General features: G+C 38.2%; 1 protein-coding gene across 4 annotated transcripts in view; it reads left to right on the top strand.

Moving 5' to 3' along the window:
* Positions 1-23,071, top strand: part of NSUN3 (NOP2/Sun RNA methyltransferase 3) — a 93,299-nt gene extending 70,228 nt beyond the window's left edge. For 2 of the 4 annotated variants that reach the window (XM_023726620.1, XM_023726619.1), the window contains exon 6: positions 6,509-11,086. In XM_023726620.1, coding sequence (XP_023582388.1) covers positions 6,509-6,779 — 271 coding nt within the window. In that variant the 3' untranslated portion in view covers positions 6,780-11,086. Of the gene's footprint in view, positions 1-6,508; positions 11,087-20,208; positions 20,693-23,013 lie in introns of those variants that run through there. The other 2 variants (XM_023726622.1, XM_023726621.1) reach the window with 2 other exon arrangements.
* Positions 23,072-23,441: the final 370 nt, after the last annotated feature.

Raw genomic sequence — 23,441 nt, 5'->3', positions numbered from 1 at the left:
AGAGGGTTAATATGTTGTGGGGTTGTTAACCAATGTCATAAAACAACATGTGTACTACTGTTTCATGAGAAACTATTTGTTCTGTAAGCCTTCACCTGCAGTACGATAAAATAGAAAAAAAAAAGAAGGCAAAAAGGGACAGAGCAGGTTGAATGGACATGGGAAATCCAGGGTCGAAAGGAGAAGTGTGCTGTCATGTGATAGGAATTGCAGCTAGGGTCACATAGCAATGTATATATAAACTTTTATATGAGAAACTGACTTGAACTGTAAACTTTCACTTAAAGCATAATAATAATAAAAAATGATTACTGCCGAGAAAACCCTATGGGGCAATTCTACTTTTCACATGGGGTCACTGAGTCGGAATCTACTCAATGGTACCCAACAACAACAACATTAACAGGAAAGAAGAATAACTGTGCATGGCATAGAAATTCACCCAATCCAACATGTCTTTTCTCTTTTCTAATCCTGTCTTATCTTTTTATATAGTCAACACCACAACTTTGTCAGAGTTTATTAGTATTTCTCTAGTCTCTGTAATTTAAAATTTTTTTTCTCCCTGCAAAATATTGTTTCTCTTACTGAGTTTGTTAAAACCAACAAAGCAATCCTGTGGTACTTTTTTCTGTTGTGACTGTATTAATTTCTCTCCCACAAGAGTCCTTTTCACCTTTTCACATCCTACTAACTGTCCTAGAAATACATATACAGTCGTATTAAAAAAAAAACAAAAACAAAAACCTATTGCTGTCCAGTTAAATGCCAACTTATAATGACCCTACAGGACAGAGTAGAACTGCCTCATAGTGTTTATGGGCGCGGACTGTCACATCTTTCTCCCTTGGAGCGGTGTGTGGCTTTGAACCGCCAGCCTTTCGGTCAGCAGTCGAGTGCTTAACCACTGCGCCACCAGGGTTCCTATAGTCATATATAGTCTATTGTTTATGATTTTGATGAAACCTCTGATAATATATTACTTGTTTCTTGTAGACTATTTCAGAATATTTGTGAATAGTTATGGAAGCAGATAATTTGGCGTATGCACTACTTTAGTGGACAGGGTCCTGAATATATAGGTACTTATACTTTAGAAGTGTGTTAATTTTCATTTAGTAAGTTATAAAAGATATACTAAATTTATCTTTTAATTTTTATAGAAGATCAAGACCAGAAGTATTGCTTTTTAAAATCACTGAGCTAGTATGATTATAAAGTTGTTGAAGTCAGAGCCTTAAGTAAAATTGAGTACCCGTTGTCATTTATGTACCAAAAGTAGAGAAACTATTATGTGTATTGATAAATGCTAATTATAGAGATGCTGTTATATTTTCTGCAAAACCAGTGGTGGACCTCAACATGGACTGGTTCAGTTAATGAGCAAGATGTCATCTCTGGCATAAGGTAATTCTCAGTCCAAAAAATATTCCTGGCTGTATAAACCCTGGGGGTGAGCTTTTTGCAGATATTCTGCTTTCTTTGATCTCTTAATACAGTAATATGGTACTTTTGAAATTTATAGCTATCACAAGAAAGAGGATAAATAGGTGTTTAAACAACCAGCTGCAGCAGAACAGCAACAGTCATTTGATGGGAATCCCTCACATTTTTCCCTAGGGTCTTGGGATTAACCCAGTTTGTAAAAAAAAGGCCATCGTATTGCCACACACAGTTTCCTTGTTTAGAAATTAATGCGGGCAGTTATGTTGTTGTTGTTGTTCTTAGGTGCCATCAAGTTGGTTTTGTCTCATAGCGATCCTGTGTACAACAGAACGAAACACTACCTGGCCCTGTGCCATCCTTACAGTCTTTGCTATGTTTGAGCCCAGTGCTGCAGCCACTGTGTCAATCCATCTCATTGAGGGTCTTCCTCTTTTTCACTGACCTTCTACTTTACCAAGCATAACGCCCTTCTCCAGGGACTGGTCCCTCCTGATAACAAGTCCAAAGTACATGAGATGAAGTCTCACTATCCTCACTTCTAAGAAAGATTCTGGCTGTACTTCTTCCAAGACAGATGTGTTCATTATTATGGCAGTCCATGGTATATTCAATATTCTTCGCCAACACAATAATTCAAATTCATCAGTTCTTCTTCTGTCTTCCTTATTCATTGTCCAGCTTTCACATGCATATGAAGCCATTGAAAATATCATGACTTGGGTCAGGCGCACCTTAGTCCTCAAAGTGACATCTTTGCTTTTTAACACTTTAACGAGGTCTTTTGCAGCAGATTTGCCCAGTGCAATACGTCGTTTGGTTTCTGATTTCTTGACTGCTGCTTCCACGGGTGTTGATCATGCATCCAAGTAAAATGAAATCCTTGACAATTTCAATATTTTCTCCGTTTATCATGATGTTGCTTATTGGTCCACTTATGAGGATTTTTGTTTTCTTTATGTTGAGGTGTAATCCATACTGAATGCTGTAGTCTTTGATCTTCATCAGTCAGTGCTTCAAGTCTTCTTCACTTTCAGCAAGCAAGGTTGTGTCATCTGTGTACCATGGGCTGTTAATGAGTCTTCCTCCAATCCTGATGCCATGTTCTTCTTCATATAGTCTAGCTTCTCAGATTATTTGCTCAGCATACAGATTAAATAAGTATGGTGAAAGGATTCAACTGTGACTCCCACCTTTCCTGATTTTAAAACACGCAGTATCCCCTTGTTGTGTTTGAATGACTGACTCTTAGTCTCTGTACAGGTTCTGCATGAGCACAATTAAGTGTTCTGAATTCCCATTCTTCACAATGTTATCCATAATTTGTTATGATCCACACAGTCGAATGCCTTTGCATAGTCAATAAAACCCAGGTAAACATCTTTCTGATATTCTCTGCTTTCAGCCAAGATCCGTCTAACATCAGCACTGTTATCCCTCATTCCACATCCTTTTCTGAATCCATCTCGAATATCTGGCAGTTCCCTATTGATGTACTGCTGAAGTCATTTTTGAATTATCTTTAGCATAATTTTACTTGTATATGATATTAATGATATTGTCCGATAATTTCCACATTCTGTTGGATCACCTTTCTTTGGAATGGGCACGAATATGGATCTCTTCTAGTCGTTTAGTCAGGTAGCTGTCTTCCAAACTTTTTGGCATAGAGAGGTGAGTGATTCCAGTGTTGCATCAATTTATTGAACCTTCTCATATTGGTATTCTGTCAATTCCTGAAGCCTTATTTCTCTCCAGTGCCTTCACTGCAGCTTGGACTTCTTTTAGTACCATCGATTCTTGATCATACACTACCTCTGAAGTGGTTAAATGTCAACCAGTTCTTTTTGGTACAGTGTCTCTGTGTATTCCTTCCATCTTCTTTTGATATTTCCTGCATTGTTCAATATCTTGCCAATAGAATCCTTCAATATTGCAACTCGAGGCTTGATTTTTTTGTTCAGTTCTTTCAGCTTGAGAAATCCTGAGCAAGTTCTTCCCTTTTGGTTTTCTATCTCCAGGTCTTTGTACATTTCATTATAATACTTCAGTTTGTCTTCTTGAGCTGCCCTTTGAAATCTTTTGTTCAGTTCTTTTGCTTAATCATTTATATCATTTATACCGCCCTAATTCTAGAAAGATAAATAATGAATGTTGGAATGAAAACAAAGAAGAGTCAGCCAGCATTGGCAACATTACAGAAATTAATTTAAATTTACATCAAGCAGGAACATACTGTTTGTAAATGATGGGACTTTTATGTACTTTTATACAGCTGTAATGAGAAAGAATCATATTTACTTGATTAAGCATTAGCTTTGCTAATTGTGGAACTAGGACCAAAATAAGTACTTTTAATGAGAGTTTACAGATATCTGTATTCAAATACTGGATATTTCCCTTGCACAGTAATCTAACAGTTTTTAGAAAATCTTATACCCATTGCTATAGTCAGGAGAAAATGATCCAAAATGAGCATAGTTATGATAAGTTACACAATTTTAGCAAAATCTGCAGATGTCTTAGTGTATGTCTGTAAAAAAAGCCATTACTGAGTATGTATTAGATTCTTTTTGTTGCTATAACAAATTACTACCAACTTAGTGGCTTAAAATAACACAGATTTATTATTTTATACTCCTGAAGGCCAGCAGTTCAAAATGGGTCTCATGGAGCTAAAATCAAGGTGCCAGCAGAGCTATATCCCTTCTGGAGGCTCTAGGGAAGAATCCATTTCCTTGCCTTTTTCAGCTTCTAGAAAAGTCCACATTCCATTGCTCCTGGTCCTCAATCAGCAGTCCTATCACTGCTTTTGTCATCACTTGTCTTTCTCTAACTCTGCCTCCTCCCTTTTTCACTTATAAAAACCCTTGTGAGTATACTAGGTCTCACCTGGATAATCTAGGATAAAATTATCCTAGATTAAAATTTCCCTGTCTAAAGACCTTTAATTTAATTGCATCTTCAGAGTCCCTTTTGCTAGGTAAAGTAACATATTTACAGTCCTGGGGATAAGGATGTGGAGGTCTTTTGGGGGCCATTATTCTGCCTACCACAGAGTACTAGCTATCCCATTAACAATTCACATCTCTGATGTCTAAATATGAGCCTTTTTTGTTCCTGTGGGGATATATAGAGGATGGTGAGAAGTTAAGGAAAACACACATGTAATTTTTTTTTTTTCTAAGTCTAGCAACAAACACCAAAGGGTAAGTTGATACTTGGTGGTAGGCATCCCAAAAATATATTTTTATCAATAAATGAATGCATGGGAAGACTAGAAATTCTGCATACCATAAAATTGTAGTTATCTGGAACCTCAGAAAGTATGTTTTCTAGAGAAGCAATTCTTTAACAGAAAATTAAAAAAAAACAAAAACTGATGTCATATCTCTAATTTGTTGTGTCATAGAAATGCATCGCATAGGTAGAAAATTAAAAATATAAGTGAGCTTGTATTAAAAATGAACTTTCCCCTGCCACTCCTCTCTTCCCCAGGTCTTACTTCTCAGAGACAACCACTTCTAAGTATTCCTGTTTTTAATTTTTTCTCCAGGTCACTCCTAAATCTCTAAATAATATGTCTATCCTATGTTTTTTATTTATCAACTTCAGACATTGACTACTGACTTCTTGTTAGGATTTATCTCACTTATACACCATGCTACACCCTGTATTCTTACCCTAATCTCATTCTTTCCATCAGTTAATTCTGAAACAGTACTGCACACTTAGGGTGGGGGGATTTCTTTAACTATCCCTATTTTCCAGAATCACAGGGTTCGGGTAGAATTCAATATTGTCATCAGTTTGCTTGTCTTGAATTAGAATTTATCATTCTTTGTATCATCAAACCTGGAACACAGATTTTGAATTTATGTTAATAGTATGTTCTAGTTGTTTAGATACAGATGTGAGACATGGGGCTCAATATGCTCTCAAAACCAGTAGAGGTCCTGGAACGTGATTTCTTTAAAAAAAAAAAAAAAACTTGATAGATAATTGCTTAGGGATCATCACTACCACTGCATCAAGATGAAAATTTTCTAGTTTCATCTCTAAGTAAATGACCTGGCTTCTGATGCCACTGTATCAGAGCTGTATATCATGAACTTCCATCTACCTTCAAACATCCCTGTTCATGCTCTCATGTTGTTTCAGATGAAGAGCTGGAATCTTTTCTTTTCTGAAGCTAACTCCGCCATTTGCATTCTGGAGTCCTAGGACCTTTGTTCTTTAGGTCTGCATCTACAGATACAAAAGAAAAAAGAAAAAAAATCTTCCACTTAAAAAAAATCTTCCAGTCTCTCCCCTCACACTAATCATTCATCTGATGAAACCGTCTTAATTTCCGTTCAAATTTCTCTCTCCCTTTAAATACAGGCATTCCCTGAGTGTTTGTCTTTAGTCCACTTTTCTTCTTGCCTTTTTCCTGAGAAATTTCATCCCCATGACATCAACTATCACTCTGAGCCCGAACCTCTTTCCTGAAGTTCAGAGGCTCCTTCCTACCTATCCGTTAACACAACTGAGTATATTCAAAGTTGTTGTTAGTTGCCACAAAGTCGACTCCAACTCATGGTGACCCCATGTACAACAGAATGAAATGTTACCCAGTACTGTGCCATCTTCACCATCAAGTCCATTGTTGTAGCCACTGTGTATTTTGAATGCCTTGGACCTTTGAGGCTCCTCTTTCACAACTGTATCAGACAATGTTCTGGCATATCCAAAGATAGGTATATCTTTGGATAAAAATATCTGTATCCAAAGGTAAAGTATTCCATACTTTGTATCCTCCTACCCTACCCTTAAGAGAACAAAACTACCAACCAGTCAAACACAACACTTCTCTCTCTATTTCCCATGCTGATTGATCCCAGTTAATAGTTTCCCAGTCCCCCAGGGATACATTAGAAAGAATTGTAAAGCTAAAAAACATCCAAAGTTATTGCAGTCTGTAAGGTTAGCTTCAAGTATGCAAGTCTCCTCACCCTCGGACCCATTATTTTCCTCTTAATGTACCTGCTTAATTCATCTTCTGCATTTTTATGATTTCTTGCAGATCTGCAGTTAAGGCCCTACGTCCTGGAGGGTTACTTGTTTACTCTACATGCACACTTTCCAAGGCAGAAAATCAAGATGTGATTAGTGAAATTTTAAACTCCTACAGTAACATCATGCCTGTGGACATTAAAGGAATGGCACAGACTTGTTCCCAAGACTTCACATTTGCTCACACTGGCCAGGAATGTGGGCTCTTGGTAATTCCAGATAAAGGCAAAGCCTGGGGCCCTATGTATGTAGCTAAATTGAAAAAACTGTGTACCGTGTGAAGTTGGCAATATGCATTTCGTAAACCATGTTAATGTATCATTATATTTATTTTTATGAGCTCTCTGTATGAATATTTAAATAACTGCAGTCACTTTTGGAATTCTATTTAGTAAATACTTCAGCATCTCAGAATCTGGGCTTGAGAATTTCTCAGGTGTATTTTTTTTTCCTAAGGTGGTGCAGATGGTGTTTGTTCTGTACAGTAAATCTGCTGTCTTTTACTTGGCATATTCTCGTTAAATTAATCAGAATACATGATTTTTCTGCATAAAATGTTTAGAAAGATATTCTAGCCACTGAGGGTTAGTTCTTTGAACCTTTAAAAATTTGCTGGCCCTCTTACCATTTTCCTCATCAAATATACAGATTTTTAGGATTCCTCCCCCACCCCCCCTGCCCTTTTTTAAGAACTGATTGGTATTCTGAGACTAACTCCTTAAGCAGCACGATTTCGAGTCCTAGCAAAATAGATTTCTTATTTACCAAGTTGTTTTCTGTTAAGGACTATCTTCTGTTTATTGCAAAGGTCAGTGACTTGACATCAGCTAAATTTCCCCCCCTTTTTTTGCATTCACAAATACAAATTGAAAGGGTAAATTATTTTGAAAGGCCATTAAAACAGCAGATTGACATGCACATGTTTGACTTTCGACATTCAGTTTATAGAATACTAGAGTCTATCCAGCAGGCTATGAAGCAAGTACTGGAAACAAAACCATAATGATTAATAACTGTAATAATGGGACTATATTTGGAGAGTTTTCTTACATAGTTGCAGTCATAATGAGCAGTACAGAACCTGATTATCTTACAGTTGCAATCTGAAGGGGCTTTTTATGTCACTTCATTATGAAATGTTATGTGAGAGTATGATGTCCTATATTAATGCTCAAGAGGGAGATGCCTAATGAGAGTGGATTATACTACTACCAAACCCCAGTAGCTTTTCAATACCATTTACTAAGTGGCTCTCCCTGTTTACGTATACCCTGGGAATATTGTGTACACTTCTGTATATGTACTCGGGGTTTTAGCTTCAAGTTTGCATCATGTGTTTTCTTTCTCCAGAAACTGCCTCACTTAGAGTCCAAACATATTTTTCTAACTATTAAGAAAAATTATGTAGCATATTCTAAAAGATTATATCTATTGGGAATTTAGCTTCTTTAAACTTAATATTTCTGATGATAGGAATACAAAATTCTGCTGCAGCTGAATCTTATTCAGTTGTTCATTACATTCCGTGCATTTAAACTAGAAACTATTTGCTCATTAACTGTTTTTTGCTTTGCAAGCATATATATCTGGGTTCATGTAACTGGGAAGTCCTAGGAAGAACCTTTTTTCCATACCTTCCTTGCACTGGCAATTTTTTTTCCCTTTTATATCTAATTGATATGTTTAAAGTAAAGATAGATCTCATGTACCCAATCCACTTATCAGATATGCTGGGTTAATACAGAAGATTAATGATGATGGAAATGATGTTTTTTTTCTTAGTTTATGTTCCTTGGCTTGTTTTCAATTTGAAATCCTACCTTAAGATACTATAGGTTTATAAGGTGGGATTATTCAGTGTGGGTTAATCACAAACTTTCACAGGGTACTTTGTTGCATGTCATTATTTTCCCAATAAAATGTCATGAAGTCTAAGATTAAACTTTCCCATAAGTACTGAAAAATGCAAATATATATGTATATATAGCTCACTTTATTATTAATAATTGTAATGAAACAGCTAACATTTATTGAACATTAAATATTTGATGACATTCCTTATCTTTTTTTTTTTTTTTAATCTTTAAAATAATTCCATGAGTAGGTATTGTAACCTCCGTTTGGTAAATGAGAAAACCAGAGCTCAGTGCTGTTAATTGTTTGCCAAGGCTCTACTGCTAAGCAAAGGGTAGAGCCAAGGTTAAAGCCAGCACCAAAGCCCAGCTTCTCTTCCTGCACTGAGCTGTCTGCCTCACATGCTGTCTGCTATAGGAACCTTCAAGATTATCAAGTAGCTTTGCTCTTATTCTCCATTGCTCAGTTTTCTACCTGTATGAAATTCCCTGTTCCTAGGGCATAGGAATGTTAATCAATATGTGGAAAAAAATCTTTAAAATATTTCAGGACATGTTCATAAGAAGTGCTTCTTGTGATTGCAATACCCAGAATTCTCCTATGGAGGTATTCTGTGCCTTTCTTTTCTTTGCAGATGTTGAACTGAAGAGTAGGAATTCAGGGCAGCCTTGTAATGTCATTTGAAAAGCAAGAAATAATTGATATCACTTTCTGTGGCATTGAGTTACTTTCAAATAGTTTTGTAAAAATTTAGGTTGCTTATTAACACAGGAACTTCTCTCTCCATCAGCACACTGAACAGCCACTGGTTTCAGAAATAGACTGTGAACAAATTTAATGCATTTAAATGGTTTGTAGTGAATTTTTTAAGCTTCAAATATTATCTGTGGTTTGGAATCAAGGTGGCCTACAGTCCTTTATCCTATTACATATGTCCATATAGCCTCAAACTCAAGATTGTCTGTTATCTTCTTAGCAGTATTATGAAAAATATCTTTTTATACACTGTGGGTAGGTATGAAATAAAATAGATACCAGAACACTTTCTATATGACTAAATAAACACAAATCTAGTAGACCCTTACCCAAGAGGGCTTTATGCCTTCGAGGTAAGCATCAGATAATCTGCATAGGCTGATGCAACCCACCTGAATACTAAAAGAAAATTGGAACCAGTAGCAACACTTTTGTTAGATGCCAAGAAGTCCTTCGTTGCAATCAAATGGGACTATGTGTATTATGTGTTAGGTAAATTTGGCTCTGGGAACAGATACAACAGATAGCATAATTTATTTTTAACCCATTTATATGGTTCAGATCAATGGTTTACAATCTCCTCTTGCTGTCTTATTGCTGCATTGAGGAGGGAAGTAAGGATGGTGCCCATTACTGCTGTTACTCTTCATGCTGACATTGGAGCTATAATATCACCCGGTTCTCATGGGCATCTGAAGGATATTCAGATGGATGTTCGCGGGTTAACGAATGTATGCTAATAATCTACTACTTGTGCTGAAAGCCCCAACAGCATCAGTCCTGAAAACATTAAAAGTCATGTCAGAATTTGGAATGGCCCCAAGCTGTAAAGTCAATGGGAGAGAATCAGAAATACTGCCTTGACAAAATAGTTTCTATCAATATTACTTTTCCTGTGACATTAAAATAAAATAAAAATTTAAAATTAATTGATTTGGGGTTCTCATTAGGAGTGATTAAACGATACAGTAAAAATTTTTTTTTAAAATTGACCTATAATTCAATGCTAAGATTTTAAAAAATAGGTTTCACTATATATAAGAAGAGAAAAATCGTAGTGGAGATAATACTTCTTTAAAATTTAATTAACAAACTCAAATACTAACTCTATAGCTTTCTGTAACTTGTCACAAATGAAGAAAGTAATTTCCTTAGTCATGTGAGACCATATAGCATGTTGAAACCCAGTGAAAGTATATGCTACCTTAGAAAAAGGCCTGTTTGCCTCATTGGAAGCTTTTTAATGGCATACATCATGACTCAATTAAGCTTGCTATGGCTTGTCAAAAAGAATTTTCACTGTATATTGCTAAGGAAGAGCCTATTACACACAAATAACTGTACAACCTAGCAGAATCAACAAAGAGACTAAAAACATATAGCCTATTGAAAATAAGAAACAGGACAATAGCACCCAGCTTTTCCTAATTCTGAAAAACAAGTAGGAGTAAAATTGCAGATGATAGTAAGAATGGACAAAGAGAGATTAACATTGGCAAAAGGAGAAAAGAGGGACTGGGCTTTTTCAGCGTATAATTATCAAGTTATAGAAAAGAGATTCTGCATTTGCTCATCCAGACAAGACGTTAACAACCTTTCCAAAATGGCCAACCTTTTTCCCCTTTTGGCATTGCAGTAATCAGTGGGCCGAGGGATGGAGGAATGAGAGGACTGCAGGACTTGTGCTGACTCAGGAATTGATTTTAGTAGGAGGATTACTGTGGGCTCATAGCTCACAGCTGCTGACTCAAGAAAAAGGAAGGAAGGGACGTGATGGTGCCACTGGAAATTGTTCCATGTGAAGTTTTTAGCCATGAGCATAACTAGCTATACCTTTCCACATTGATAGGCATCCCTCTTGAATTGATCATTAAAAAAAACAATATAAGTCCTGGATTATAACACATTTATTTAAAAAACACAACCAAAAACCAAACAACAACAAACCCTATTGCCATTGAGTCAATTCCAACTCACAGTGGCCTGATAGAACAGAGTAGAACTGCCTCATAGGGTTTCCAAGGTTTTAAATCTTTGCAGAAGCAGACGGTTACAATCTTTCTTCTGCGAAGCAGCTAGTGAATTCAAACCACCAACCTTCTGATTAGCAGCTGAGCATTTTAACCACTGCGCCCAGGTCTCCTGTAATAAACACAACAAACACTCACAAATCAAACTACCTATGTTCTTTAATAAAAGATCGCATCTGCTATATATCTTAGTACAGATCAAACTGGTAATTAGTTACTGTGGAGTCGATTCTGACTCGTAGTGACCCCTTGTGTGTCAGAATAGAACTGTGCTTCATAGGATTTTCACTGTCTGATTTTTTGAAAGTAAATCGCCAGGCCTTTCTTCCAGGGCACCTCTGGGTGGACTGGAACTTTCAAATTGGTTAGCAACCAAGCACGTTAACCATTTGCACCACCCAGGGACTCCTCTTTGTACAGATAAAAAAACTCTCGTTGCCGTCGAGTCGATTCCAACTCATAGTGACCCTATAGAACAGAGTAGAACTGGCCCATACAATTTCCAGGGAGCACCTGGTGGATTTGAACTGCCAGCCTTTTGGTTAGCAGCCATAGCTCTTAACAGCTATGCTACAGATAATCCCTGTTAAAGCTTCCATGTGAAACTGTAGCTATGCCAATAGATTCACTATTCTCAGCTTCCTACTTAACCTGATCATATAGAGTTAAAGCAGTAAATGCCTTTGCCATCCTTCAGTATTGAGTTGGCAGAAACGATATCGATTCCTAAGAGGTGGTTTTTGAGCTAGGAAAATGACCGTGGAAAGGTGTAAGTGGGATCTGGGACATCCATTCTGGAACAGGGACTAGATTGCATCAGTTAAGCCTGTTTCAGAAGCAAGGGACACTAGGATAAGGCCTAAAGTCTTTAGGGTACTTCCAGGAAGCACATTACAACTCCCAACAAAGTTTATCTATCTGGTCAGACACCCTACATTCACTGAGAATTTTAGCATCTAGCTCATAGCTTATCCATCTGAATTCATGCCATCCTCCAGGCTGATAGGATACCATCCAGTATCCTATCCTCCTTAACTGCCTCTCCCTCAATGACTTTTGTCTCCATTGTCTTCAGCAACTCACATGCATGAACATTCCCTAGAACTTGGCTTTATCTAGAGCCACATTGCCCAAGGGACTTTTCTGCAATGATAAAAGTGTTTTATCTGCACTGTCCAATATGGACAATATGATAGCCATGTGTTGCTATTCAGCACTTCAAATATGGCTGGTGTGACTGAGGAATATACTTTTTAATTTTATTTACTTTTAATTAATTTAAACTTAAATAGCCATATGTGGCTAGTGGCTACCATATTGGACAGGACAGATCTAGAATTTCTCCACTGTCTTAGTTACCTAGCCCCGCTGTAACATAAATACCACAAGTGGGTGGCTTTAGGAGTCCTGGTGGCGCAGTGGTTAAGAGCTCGGCTGCTAACCAGAAGGTCAGCAGTGCGAATCCACCAGCTGCTCCTTGGAAGTTGGAATCGACTCGATGGCCATGGGTTTGGGTGGCTTTAAAGTACAGAAATTTATTTTCTCACAGTTTTGAAGGCTAAAAATTCAAATCAGGGTCTCAGCCATGTAGATTCCTTCCTTGTTGGTTAGCCCTGGGTATTTCGTGGTTCTTGTTAATCTTCCCATGCCATCTGTCTTCTCTAGTATTCTTGAATCTGTGTCCAATCTACTCTTTTTATAACTCAGAAGGGATTAAGTTTAGGATACACCCTACACTGATATGGTCTCATTAACAACAGAGAAACCCCTGTTTCTAAACATGGTTACATCCACAGGTATGGGGGTCAGGATTCCAACACATATTTTGAGGGGACACAACTCTATCCATAACATCCACTTAGAAAACTTTAATCTCAGTGCTTTCTGTTCTTCCAGTGTTCTACTCTCTCATTCTCGTTAAAACTGCAGTCTGATTCCCTTGACACCTTTATCCTCCTGAGAGTATTCTTTCTTCTACTGGTCTCCTTTCCCTCTTATCTGTCCTGGTCCCTGTGGTTGACGCCTTGAACCTTGTTTCTCACAGTGCTTTCACTTCCCTCATGCTCTTACATTCCAACTTCACTTGCTATTTGAACTTGCAACTCTAGATCAGTCCTATATAGTCCGTGCTTCTACTGCTATACCTTGATGGCTGAGCAGTGTTTGGAAAAAAGAAAATCATGCAGCTTTGCAGAATGTCACTATAAATTCATGCTTACCAGACTCTCCTATGACTTTTACAATGCTTGATAACCTTGGCTATTCCATGGCCAGCTTCCTTTTCCATTCCCATTAGTGGCTTTTCCAAACTTCCACTAGTCTTGACAACTCTTCTATATAAACCCTCCCATCTTTTCTCTCAGAAAACGCCCCTACTTCCTAGTCCTTTCAGAAAATTGTGGCCATCAGAGTGAATGTACTTATCTCTACCTTTCATGATTCATACTCCTCCCCACTTTATTTAAAGGCCTCACCATCCATCCAGCCTTGGTGTCATGTATTACATTTTTCTTTCTTCTTCCTCAGTCTCACATCTAGATAATAACCAAATCCTATCTTTTTTTTTTCTCTCTTATTTAGTACCATTGATGTTGCTTTAGGTAAGATCACCTGGGCCATTGAATTTTCTCCTCAACGCTTCTTACCTGCCGATCATACCTCCAAGTCCACCCTCCATCTGCAGCCAAAGAGCTCTTCTATAACAAAACCTTGTCCTGTCACTACCCTACTGTCTTGGTTATCTAGTGCTGCTGTAACAGAAATAACACAAGTCGGTGGCTTTAACAGAGTTTAGGAGGCTAGAAGTCCGAAGGGTGCTGACTCCAGGGGAAGACTTTCTCTCTCTGTCAGCTCTGAGGGAAGGTCCTTATCTCTTCAACTTCTGTTTCCTGGTTCTTTGGAGATCTCCATGTGGCTTGGCATCTATCTTGCTCCATCACTGCTTCCTTAATCTATTCCTTTTATATTTTGTAAAACATTGATTTAAGACACACTCTACACTAATGCTGCTTTATTAACGTAACAAAGGCAACCCATTCCCAAGTGTGATTATAACCACAAGCACAGAGGTTAGGATTTACAGCATGTATTTTTAGGGGAGACAATTCAATCCATAATGATTTCCCATTACGTATGAGATGAAATCTGAGCCTTTAGCATTTTATTCAAGGATTCCTTGCTTTGAGATCTCTCTCCCTCTCTCTCTCTCTGCTCTGTCTCACTCTCTGCTTTATCTGTCTCTCTCTTCTCTGTCTCTCTCTCTCACACACACACAGAGTTACATCTTTAGTTTCTTCATCAAAATTAGAATAATGCTACTGGAGAAACCTAACATCACAATGTATAAAGTGCCCCAGCTCATTGGTTGGATGCTCTTTGTTTTCTACTAGGGGATCTGATGTTATTTTTTCACAGTAGCTAGATATTTCAAAATACAGTCGTGTTCTTACACTCCTATCTGGAAACAACATAGGTATATTTTAGGCTGCAACACTTAGTTTTTCGTGAACTGAAAGAATAACCAAACCATTTTCAAAACTTTGTGCATTGGACTGAGAGATGTAAATTAAATAGAGAACCCACTATATTATGGGCATGCTTAGGCATGCATACAGTGTGGGAAATTTTCAAAATGAAGTAGGCTCAATAATTCATTGGAATGCCAATGGATAAATCCATAATTGTCTTCTGGAGGATACTTCAAACCTACGAGGAATATCCAAGGGCAGAACAGCAGATGAGAATGTCTTAAAATAGAAAAATTGTACTTCAGCATATCAAGGACAGTCAAAGAATAGATTATTAAAGTAGCACTTGCAGAAACTATAGGAAAATCTTATTCTTTATAAACTCATCAGTTATTCCAGAAAAAAAAAATTTTTTTTTTGGAAAAGTGTAAACTACTGTGTTCTAGCACTACTTCTGCCTTTAACTTGCTCTGTGACATTAAATAGCTCTCTCACACTTTCTTAACTTTGGTTAACCTCCGTTACTGTCAAATATCGAGTGATCCTATAGAACAGAGTAGAACTGCCCCATAGGTTTTCCAAGGAGTGACTGGTGGATTCAAACTGCCCAGACCTTTTTTCGTTAGCAGCTGTAGCTCTTAACCACTGTGCCACATATTTAAAGGAAGACAGATTATCTCTATGGGAAGTTAATATATTTTGAACCATGACTATATCCTAGGCATTGTTCTGAGTATTTTTTTGTTGTTGCTGTGGGGTGCCATCAAGATTCCAACTCATAGTGACCCCATGTGATAGAGTAAACTGCCCCATAGGGTTTTCTTGGCTGTAATCTTTACGGAAGCAGATTGCCAGGTCTTTCTCTCACAGAGTCACTGGATGAGTTTGAACCACCAACTTTTTTGTGCCACCAGGGCCTCTATCTAAGTATTTACATACCTGTTATTTTATTTAATCCAGACTCTTCTCTTTCTCTCGATGGCAGCAAGTTTGATTTTGGTTTCTTCTCTTTCTAAAACGTTTTCTTTTTATTTATTTAATTTATTGTGCTTTAGGTGAAAGTTTACAGCTCAAGTTAATTTCTCATACAAAAATTTATACGCATATTTTTATGTGACCCTAGTTGCAATTGCTATAACGTGACAGCACACTCCCCCTTTCCAGCCCGGGTTTCCCGTGTCCATTCAACCAGCTTCTATCCCTTTCTGCCTTCTCATCTAGCCTCAGACAGGAGTTGCCTGTTTAGTCTTATGTATCTACTTGAACTAAGAAGCACACTCTTCAGAAGTATTATTTTGTGTTTTATAGTCGTCTAATCTTCGTCTGAAGAGTTGGCTTTGGGAATGGTCTAAAACGTTTTCTGATCTATGAATCTGAGGCTGCGGCAGAAGGCTAATACATTGTACAAAGGTCAAGGGAGAAAATAGACAATAGATGAGAACCAAAGTAGGTCTAACCAAAAACCAATCCCTTGCCGTTGAGTCCATTCTGACTCATAGCAACCCTATAGGACAGAGCAGAACTGCCCCATAGGGTTTCCAAGGAGCAGCTGGTGGATTTGAACTGCCAATGTTTTGGTTAGCAGCCGAGCTCTTAACCACTGTGCCTCCAAGTCTCCAAGTAGGTCTAAAGGGAGTTGATAAATAGGAGAGAGTAAGGTCTGAGTGGGAACTGGGACTGACGAGGGAGAAGCAGACGAGTAGCCTACTTGAAGAAGACAACTGACTATGTTTACATGCTTGGCAATTACATTCCTTTTGCTAAGCTGGTATTTCTTTTAAGCCAACATGCCAGAAAAACTGGTTGTTTCTGTTTCTCTTTCCCAGGAAACGAGGCTTGTTTCCAAGCATGGTATTTTTCACTCTTCTGTATCACAAACTTTGGTAATATAGATACCCTTTTTAAAGAGCAAAAACATTCTCTTGAGCCCCAGTGTATTATTAAAGTATTTATTTAATTATGGACAGAACTATGTATAAAAGCCTTTATACATATAATTCTTATACAACTCTAAAATCCTATGAAATTTTTAAAAAGTTGAAAAATAAAGTTGAGATAAATGACATCAATTTAGCATCTCAAATGATGTTGTTCTGTTGCAACTACATTGCCACTTGAAATCCAGTGTGATATTTACTGTTAAGGCATAGGTCCCTCGGAGTTCAGCATACCTAGGCTATCATGCATCCCATGTTGTCTCAATTATTCCAGCAATTTTCTCTGTTTGAACTACAGAGAAACTTTCATGTTTGTGGTTTTCTGTAATACCATTTTGTCTCCAGCTTTTCATGAAAACAGAATGTGTGTAGTAATAACACCTTTGAGGTCTCTTTAAATTATTATCAAACAAATACTGCAGTAGTACTGCTGTAACAATGGTAAACAGAAACACCTTCTTAAGTACTGAAATCTCATAGTGACCATCCAGATGATACAGATTAGGCTTACATTATATTTTTAAAACTTAGATTAGCTTCAAAATGAAATATAAAATTGCCCAAATTCTCACTGGGAGCTCCATTCACTAAGACTTGTTTGGGAACCCCCAAGTCCTTGAGCTTCAGCCTAAGAAACACTGCTCTAGTCTTTATTGACACTCCTGAATACAAAAACATGCAGCTTCTTCTGATAAGTATGTCTTAGAGGGTTTGCCAGAAGAAAGAGAAGCACAGGGAAGTCATAGTTTAAATAAAAGGATACGACAGCTTTGGTACACAGCCCTTCTCTACAAATATTTCTTTCCAGGCCAGGGGCATTTGTTCCTTGCATTTTGGAAAGGACAGTCATGTAATTTATCACCCAACCAAGACATTTTTGGAGTGGAAGGACAAGCTATTAATAATTGCACCAAGACGAGGGAGGTAAACCTGGACTGTCCTGGGCACACCATGCCACATGGTCACCCTAAATATGGTGGGGGGAATATGGAGGGCATTAAGCATTTGAATAGATCAAAGGCTATGTCATGGATTGAAAATATGTCCTCCAAAAATATGTGTCATCTTGGTTAGGCCATGATTCCCAGTATTGTGTGGTTGTCCTCCATTTTGTAATTGATATAATTTTCTTAAGTGTTGTAAATCCTAATCTCTGTTTGTGGTTGATGAGGCAAGATTAGATTATGTTAAAGAGGATTAGGGTGGGATATAACACCCTTACTCAGGTCACAGCCCTGATCCAATGTAAAGAGAATTTCCCTGGGGTATGGCCTGCACCACCTTTTATCTTCAAGAGATGAAAGGGAAGCAAGCAGAGAGTTTGGGATTTTATACCGCCAAGAAAGCACTGGGAGCATAGCGTTTCCTTTGGACCCTGTGCTAAGAAGCTCCTCAACTGGGGAAGACTGATGACAAGGACCTTCCTCCAGAGCTGACAGAGAGAGAAAGCCTTCCCCTGGAGCTGGCGCCCTGAATTTGGACTTCCAGCCTACTAGACTGTGAGAAAATAAATTTCTCTTCGTTAAAGCCATCCACTTGTGGTATTTCTGTTAAGGCAGAGCTAGTTAACTAAGACAGGCTGCTTCATGAGAAATGCTTTTGTCACTCCTGCCCAGTGTCCTTCAGTCCCCCTCTGTACAGAAATGAGATTTTCCTACATCTCAGCACAAATAAAAACCTCTTTAATTATAAAACAACTTCCTTTCCACTTGTATGCCTGGAATCTAAAGCAGGAGGTTCTCCTTTTAATCAATGACTCAAAACGCTGCACTCCAAGCACTTGCTAATGACTTCAACCTCATACTCTTGATAGAGCTTTTGACAAAAGCCCAGCTGCGTTAACTGATAGTCAGGATGAATAGTCTAAGCCACAGCAATGGCATTCAAACTTTTTTTTTTTTAAATAAACCACATTTATAAGATGACACACACATATAAACCCATAGACATACAAAAAATTATATGAAACAATATTTATCCTTAAAGTTAAGATGCACAATGATATTTTATATTTAGTTCAGTTTTAGTCACATACACACACACACTACTTTTTAAAACTGACTGTGACCCAATCAATTGATTTCATAACCCATAATGGTTTGTGATCTGTAGTTTGGAAAACCACTGCCATGCAGCCATTTCCTTCTGTGTCAAGGTAAGTAAAAGGGTACATAACTGTACTACATTAATTCAGCTCCTCGTGCCTTCACAGAACTTCAATTTACTATTTTATTCTTGGTTTAAGTAAGAGTCCCAATTTTAGCACATTTTTAAAAATCCTATGTAAGACATTGTGTATTATGCCATTCAAAGCCCCCCATGTAAGAACCTTAATTATTAATTTCTCTTAGGTTTCAGTGAATTTTTTCAGATTACGAGGCCTGTGTAAATCACATTCTTTCCCATTTTGCCTTGGGTGCTGAGAAACTTATAGCTAGATTCCATAGTTGATTGCAGCAGTAATCTGTTCCTCTCTCTTCACCTATCCCATTCTCCTCATGACTTTTGCTTCAGCTACTAACCAAAAGGTTGGCAGTTCAAATCCACCAGGCACTCCTTGGAAACTATGGGGCGGTTCTATTCTGTCCTATATGGTCGCTATGAGTCGGAATCGACTGGATGGCAACGGGTTTACCCCTGCTCCATCAGCCTTTTCAATGGAATGGGCATATTGTAGATAATGTATTGGTTAAGGGTGAATGTACCAGAGTCAAACTACCTGAGTTTGAATTCGATTCTGATTTCTAGTTGTCTGGCTTTAGGCAAGTTACTTAACTTCTTTGTACCTTGGTACCCTCATCAGTAAAATGATGATGATGATGATGATAATATCTATATTATAGGTTTTTGAGAGAGCTAAATGAGGTAATACTTCTAAGTACTTGCACATTGCTTAGCCCATAGTAAGTGGACAGCTATTACTATTATCATCTTAAGTTTTAGAAGTAGGCATTACAATTAGTGGAGGGTACCTTTATCTCTCAATCCTTATGGAACCAGGAAATTCCTATAAATATAAAATCTCATCTGAAGTGGGCATATCAATGTGTCTCTGCATCTTATTCTATAAATGTTCCTTTATCTGACTAATTATCAGATGAACGTTTTCTCTTGGAATTTTGAGGCTAGGTAGTTCCATCCTAACTCTTTACTTTCTCTTTTGTGGTATTTGTATGTGAGTTTGCTTTGCCACTAGTTTGCAAGAACCTTTGAGGGTAAGGGGCTTTATTATCAATCTTTGAATCCCCCTAGCATTTCATTCAATGCTTTGCTATAATAGGTGTTTCATAAATGTTTAATGAAATTAATTAATGGATTCTTTTCAATGTCAATGTGATGGTTAAGATTGTGTGTCAACTTGCCTGGGCCATGATTCTCAGTGTTTTGGCAGTCATAAAATGTTGTGATCACTTCCCGGTTGAGATTTGGTATGTAATCACCTCCATGATGGGATCCGCTGTGCATAGACAATCTGTTGAAAGGGAATTTCCTTGGGCGTGTGGCCTGCATTGAATATAAATGGACATTCTGACAAGGCTCGTGGGCTTTTGCTTGCTCTGGATCCTGTACCTGGCTCCTGTTCGTCTGACCTCCAGTTCTTGGACTTGAGCTAGCAGCTTACCTGTGGTCTTTCCTGCTGATCTTGTGATTCACTGATCTTTGCAGCCTGTGGGCAAGAGCCCTGCTCTGTGACCTGACGATCTTGGGAAGCTCCTTGCAGCTATGTGAATCAGGAGAAGGCTCTATCCTGACCCACAGACTTGAGACATTCCAGTCTCTACAACTGGGTGAGTCATTTCCTTGATATAAATCTCTTTCTCTCTCTCTCTCTCTCTCTATATATATATATATGCTTTACTGGTTTTGCTTATCTAGAGAACCCAGCCTAAGACAGTTAATAAAGTAAGAAAGTTCTCAGCAGAAAGGAATAAAAATATACACAGAGTTTAATGAAAGCACAGAGTTTGATATTCAGAACATTAGTGGGGGTGGTAAGGCCAGAGAAGAATGTCCAATTCCCTAACAGCCATGAAGAAATAGCAATTTGTTAAGAACATGGTTATTGTTGGTAAAAACAAACAAACAAAGAAACAAACAAAAATACCCAAGCCTGTTGCCAACAAGTCAATTCTGATGCATAGCGACCCTACAGGACAGAGTAGAATAGCTCCATATAGTTTCCAAGGAGCAGCTAGTGGATTTGAACTGCCAACCTTTTGGTTAACAGCCAATCGCTTAATCACTGTGCATCCTGGCTCTGTCACTTCCTAGTTAAGCATCCTTGGGTCAGTTATGTAACTTCTTTAAACATCAGGTCACTCAGTTCTACAACGGGATAATTAAAAGATCATTAAAAGTATAAAGTGCTTATCATAGTGCCTGATATATAGAAAACAGATGTATTAGTTTTCTATTCCTGCATCACAAGTCACCATAAATTTATCGGCTTGAAAGAACACAAATTTATTATCTCACAGTTTCTGTGAGTCAAGAGTTCAGCGTGTTTTTGCTGGGTCATTTTTCAGGGTTTCAGAAGGTTAACATCAAGGTGTAAGCCAGATGTGTCCTCATCTAGAGGCTCAACTAGGAAAATATTTATTTCTGAGCTCCATCAAGTTGTTGACAGGATTAATTTCCTTGCAGCTGTATGATTGAGTTTCCTGTTTTCATTCTAGCTACTGGCCAGGATTACTCTCAGCAGCTAGAAGCTGATCTTAGGTCCTTGCAACATGGCCCCTCCATAGCCCACTCTCACATTGTGAATCTCTTAATATCTTCCTTCAGGAAGGTCTGAGTCCCCTTAGATCAGGCTCACCTAGGATAATCTCTTTTGATTAACTCGAAGTCAACTGATCCATAACCCATTAATGGAAGTAATAGCCCATCATATCGCAGGTCTTGCCCACACTTAATATGAGGGGATTATACAAGGGTGTAGGCCACACGGAGTGGGAGACTTAGAGGCTGTCTTAGAGTTCTGCCTACCACAAGACGTAACTTCAGATCGCCTCTGAACAAGCACTTAAGTTTTGGGAAACACATGGTTAAAGAGAAAGATAATCACATTCTATTATACATTCAGTGAGTGCGCATACTGGAGTATGAGATGAGGGACTTGGGTCTGATGTTCTCTCGTTGCATGTCTTGTTACTGTGAGCATTTTGCCACTCTGAGTGTGATTCCATCATTTATCTATGTTGTTGTTAGGTGCCATCAAGTTGGTTCTGATTCATAACAACCCTATGTACAACAGAACAAATTGCTGCCTGGTCCTGTGCCATCCTCACAATCGTTGCTATGTGTGAGCCCATTGTTGCAGCCACCGAGTCAGTTCATCTTGTTGAGTGTCTTCATCTTTTTTGCTGACTCTCTGCTTTACTAAGCATGATGTCCTTCCCCAGGGACTGGTCTCTCCTGATAAAATGTCCAAAGTATATGAGACAAAGTCTTGCCATCCTCTCTTCTAAGGAGCATTCTGGCTGTAAGTCTTCCAAGACAGATTTGTTCCTTCTTCTGGCAGTCCACGGTATATTCAATATTCTTCTCCAACACCATAATTCAAATGCATCAATTATTCTTCTATCTACCTGATTAATCACTGTCCAGCTTTCTAATGCATATGAGGTGTTTGGAAAGACCATAGCGTGGGTTAGGTGTACCTCACTCCTCAAAGTAACATCTGTGCTTTTTTGCACTTTAAAGGGGTCTTTTGCATAAAATTTGCCCAATGCAATGTGTCCTTTGATTTCTTGACTACTGCTTCCATGAGCATTGATTGTGGATCCAAGTAAATTGAAATCCTTGACAACTTCAGTATTTCTCCAATTATCATGATGTTGCTTATTGGTTTAGTTGTGAGGATTTTTGTTTTCTTTATGTTGAGGTGCAATCCATACTGAAGGCTGTGGTCTTTGATCTTTGTCAGTAAGTGCCTCATGTCCTCTTCACTTTCAGCAAGCAAGGTTGCGTCATCTGCATATTCCAGTTTGTTAATGAATCCTCCTGCAATCCTAATGCTGCATTCTTCTTCATATAGTCCAGCTTCTCAGATTATAGGTAGTCCCCGATTTATGATGTATTTCAGTTACAATGACCCACACTTTATGACTTTTTTTTTGGAGGGGTACATCTTATCGTTAGTAATATGTACTATATAGAATGTTGCAGCAACTAATTTGCCGTTGTTATCATTCTCAGATGTTCATGCACAGATTCTCAAATTTATATAGCTAAAAGGCAATAATAATGAAAACTAAAGAAAAAGGTATTAAATTTACATCAGAACTGACTTACAGTGGATTCATTGGAACAGAACCCTGTCATTAAGTCAGGGACTACCTATATTTGCTCAGCGTACAGACTGAATAAGTATGGTGAAAGGATACAACCCTGACACACACCTTTTCTGATTTTAAACCATGCAATATCTCCTTGTTCTGTTTGAACAACTGCGTCTTGGTCTTTTTACAGGTTCCACATGAGCACAATTAAGTGTTCTGGAATTCTCATTCTTTGCAGTGCTATCCATAATTTGTTAAGATTCACACAGTCGAATGCCTTTGCATAGTCAATAAAACATAGGCAGAAAAATGGCGCTCCAGGCAGAAGCACCACGCCATCCCTCCACAGCAAAGATCTGTAAAACTAAGCTGAACAGAGAATACAACAATCCTGAAACCCTAAAATGTCAAATGAGGAGACAAAAAACTCAGCCAAGCACCAAATGGAGTGAGAAAACTGACAGAGAACGGAGAGCGAGGAGAGATTCATGCAGAGGTCTTCTACCAGCTAACACAGCACGGATCCGCCATCTTGGACTCCTATCGGAGACCACCAAACGGGGTACAAGAAAGCAGCCTCACGGAGCATCCAGCGGGAGACAAAACAACCGGTAATTT

The sequence above is a fragment of the Trichechus manatus genome, unplaced genomic scaffold, assembly GCF_000243295.1.
Source record: "Trichechus manatus latirostris isolate Lorelei unplaced genomic scaffold, TriManLat1.0 scaffold00012, whole genome shotgun sequence".
Lineage (NCBI taxonomy): Eukaryota > Metazoa > Chordata > Mammalia > Sirenia > Trichechidae > Trichechus > Trichechus manatus.
This window is presented reverse-complemented; position numbering and strand designations above follow the sequence as displayed.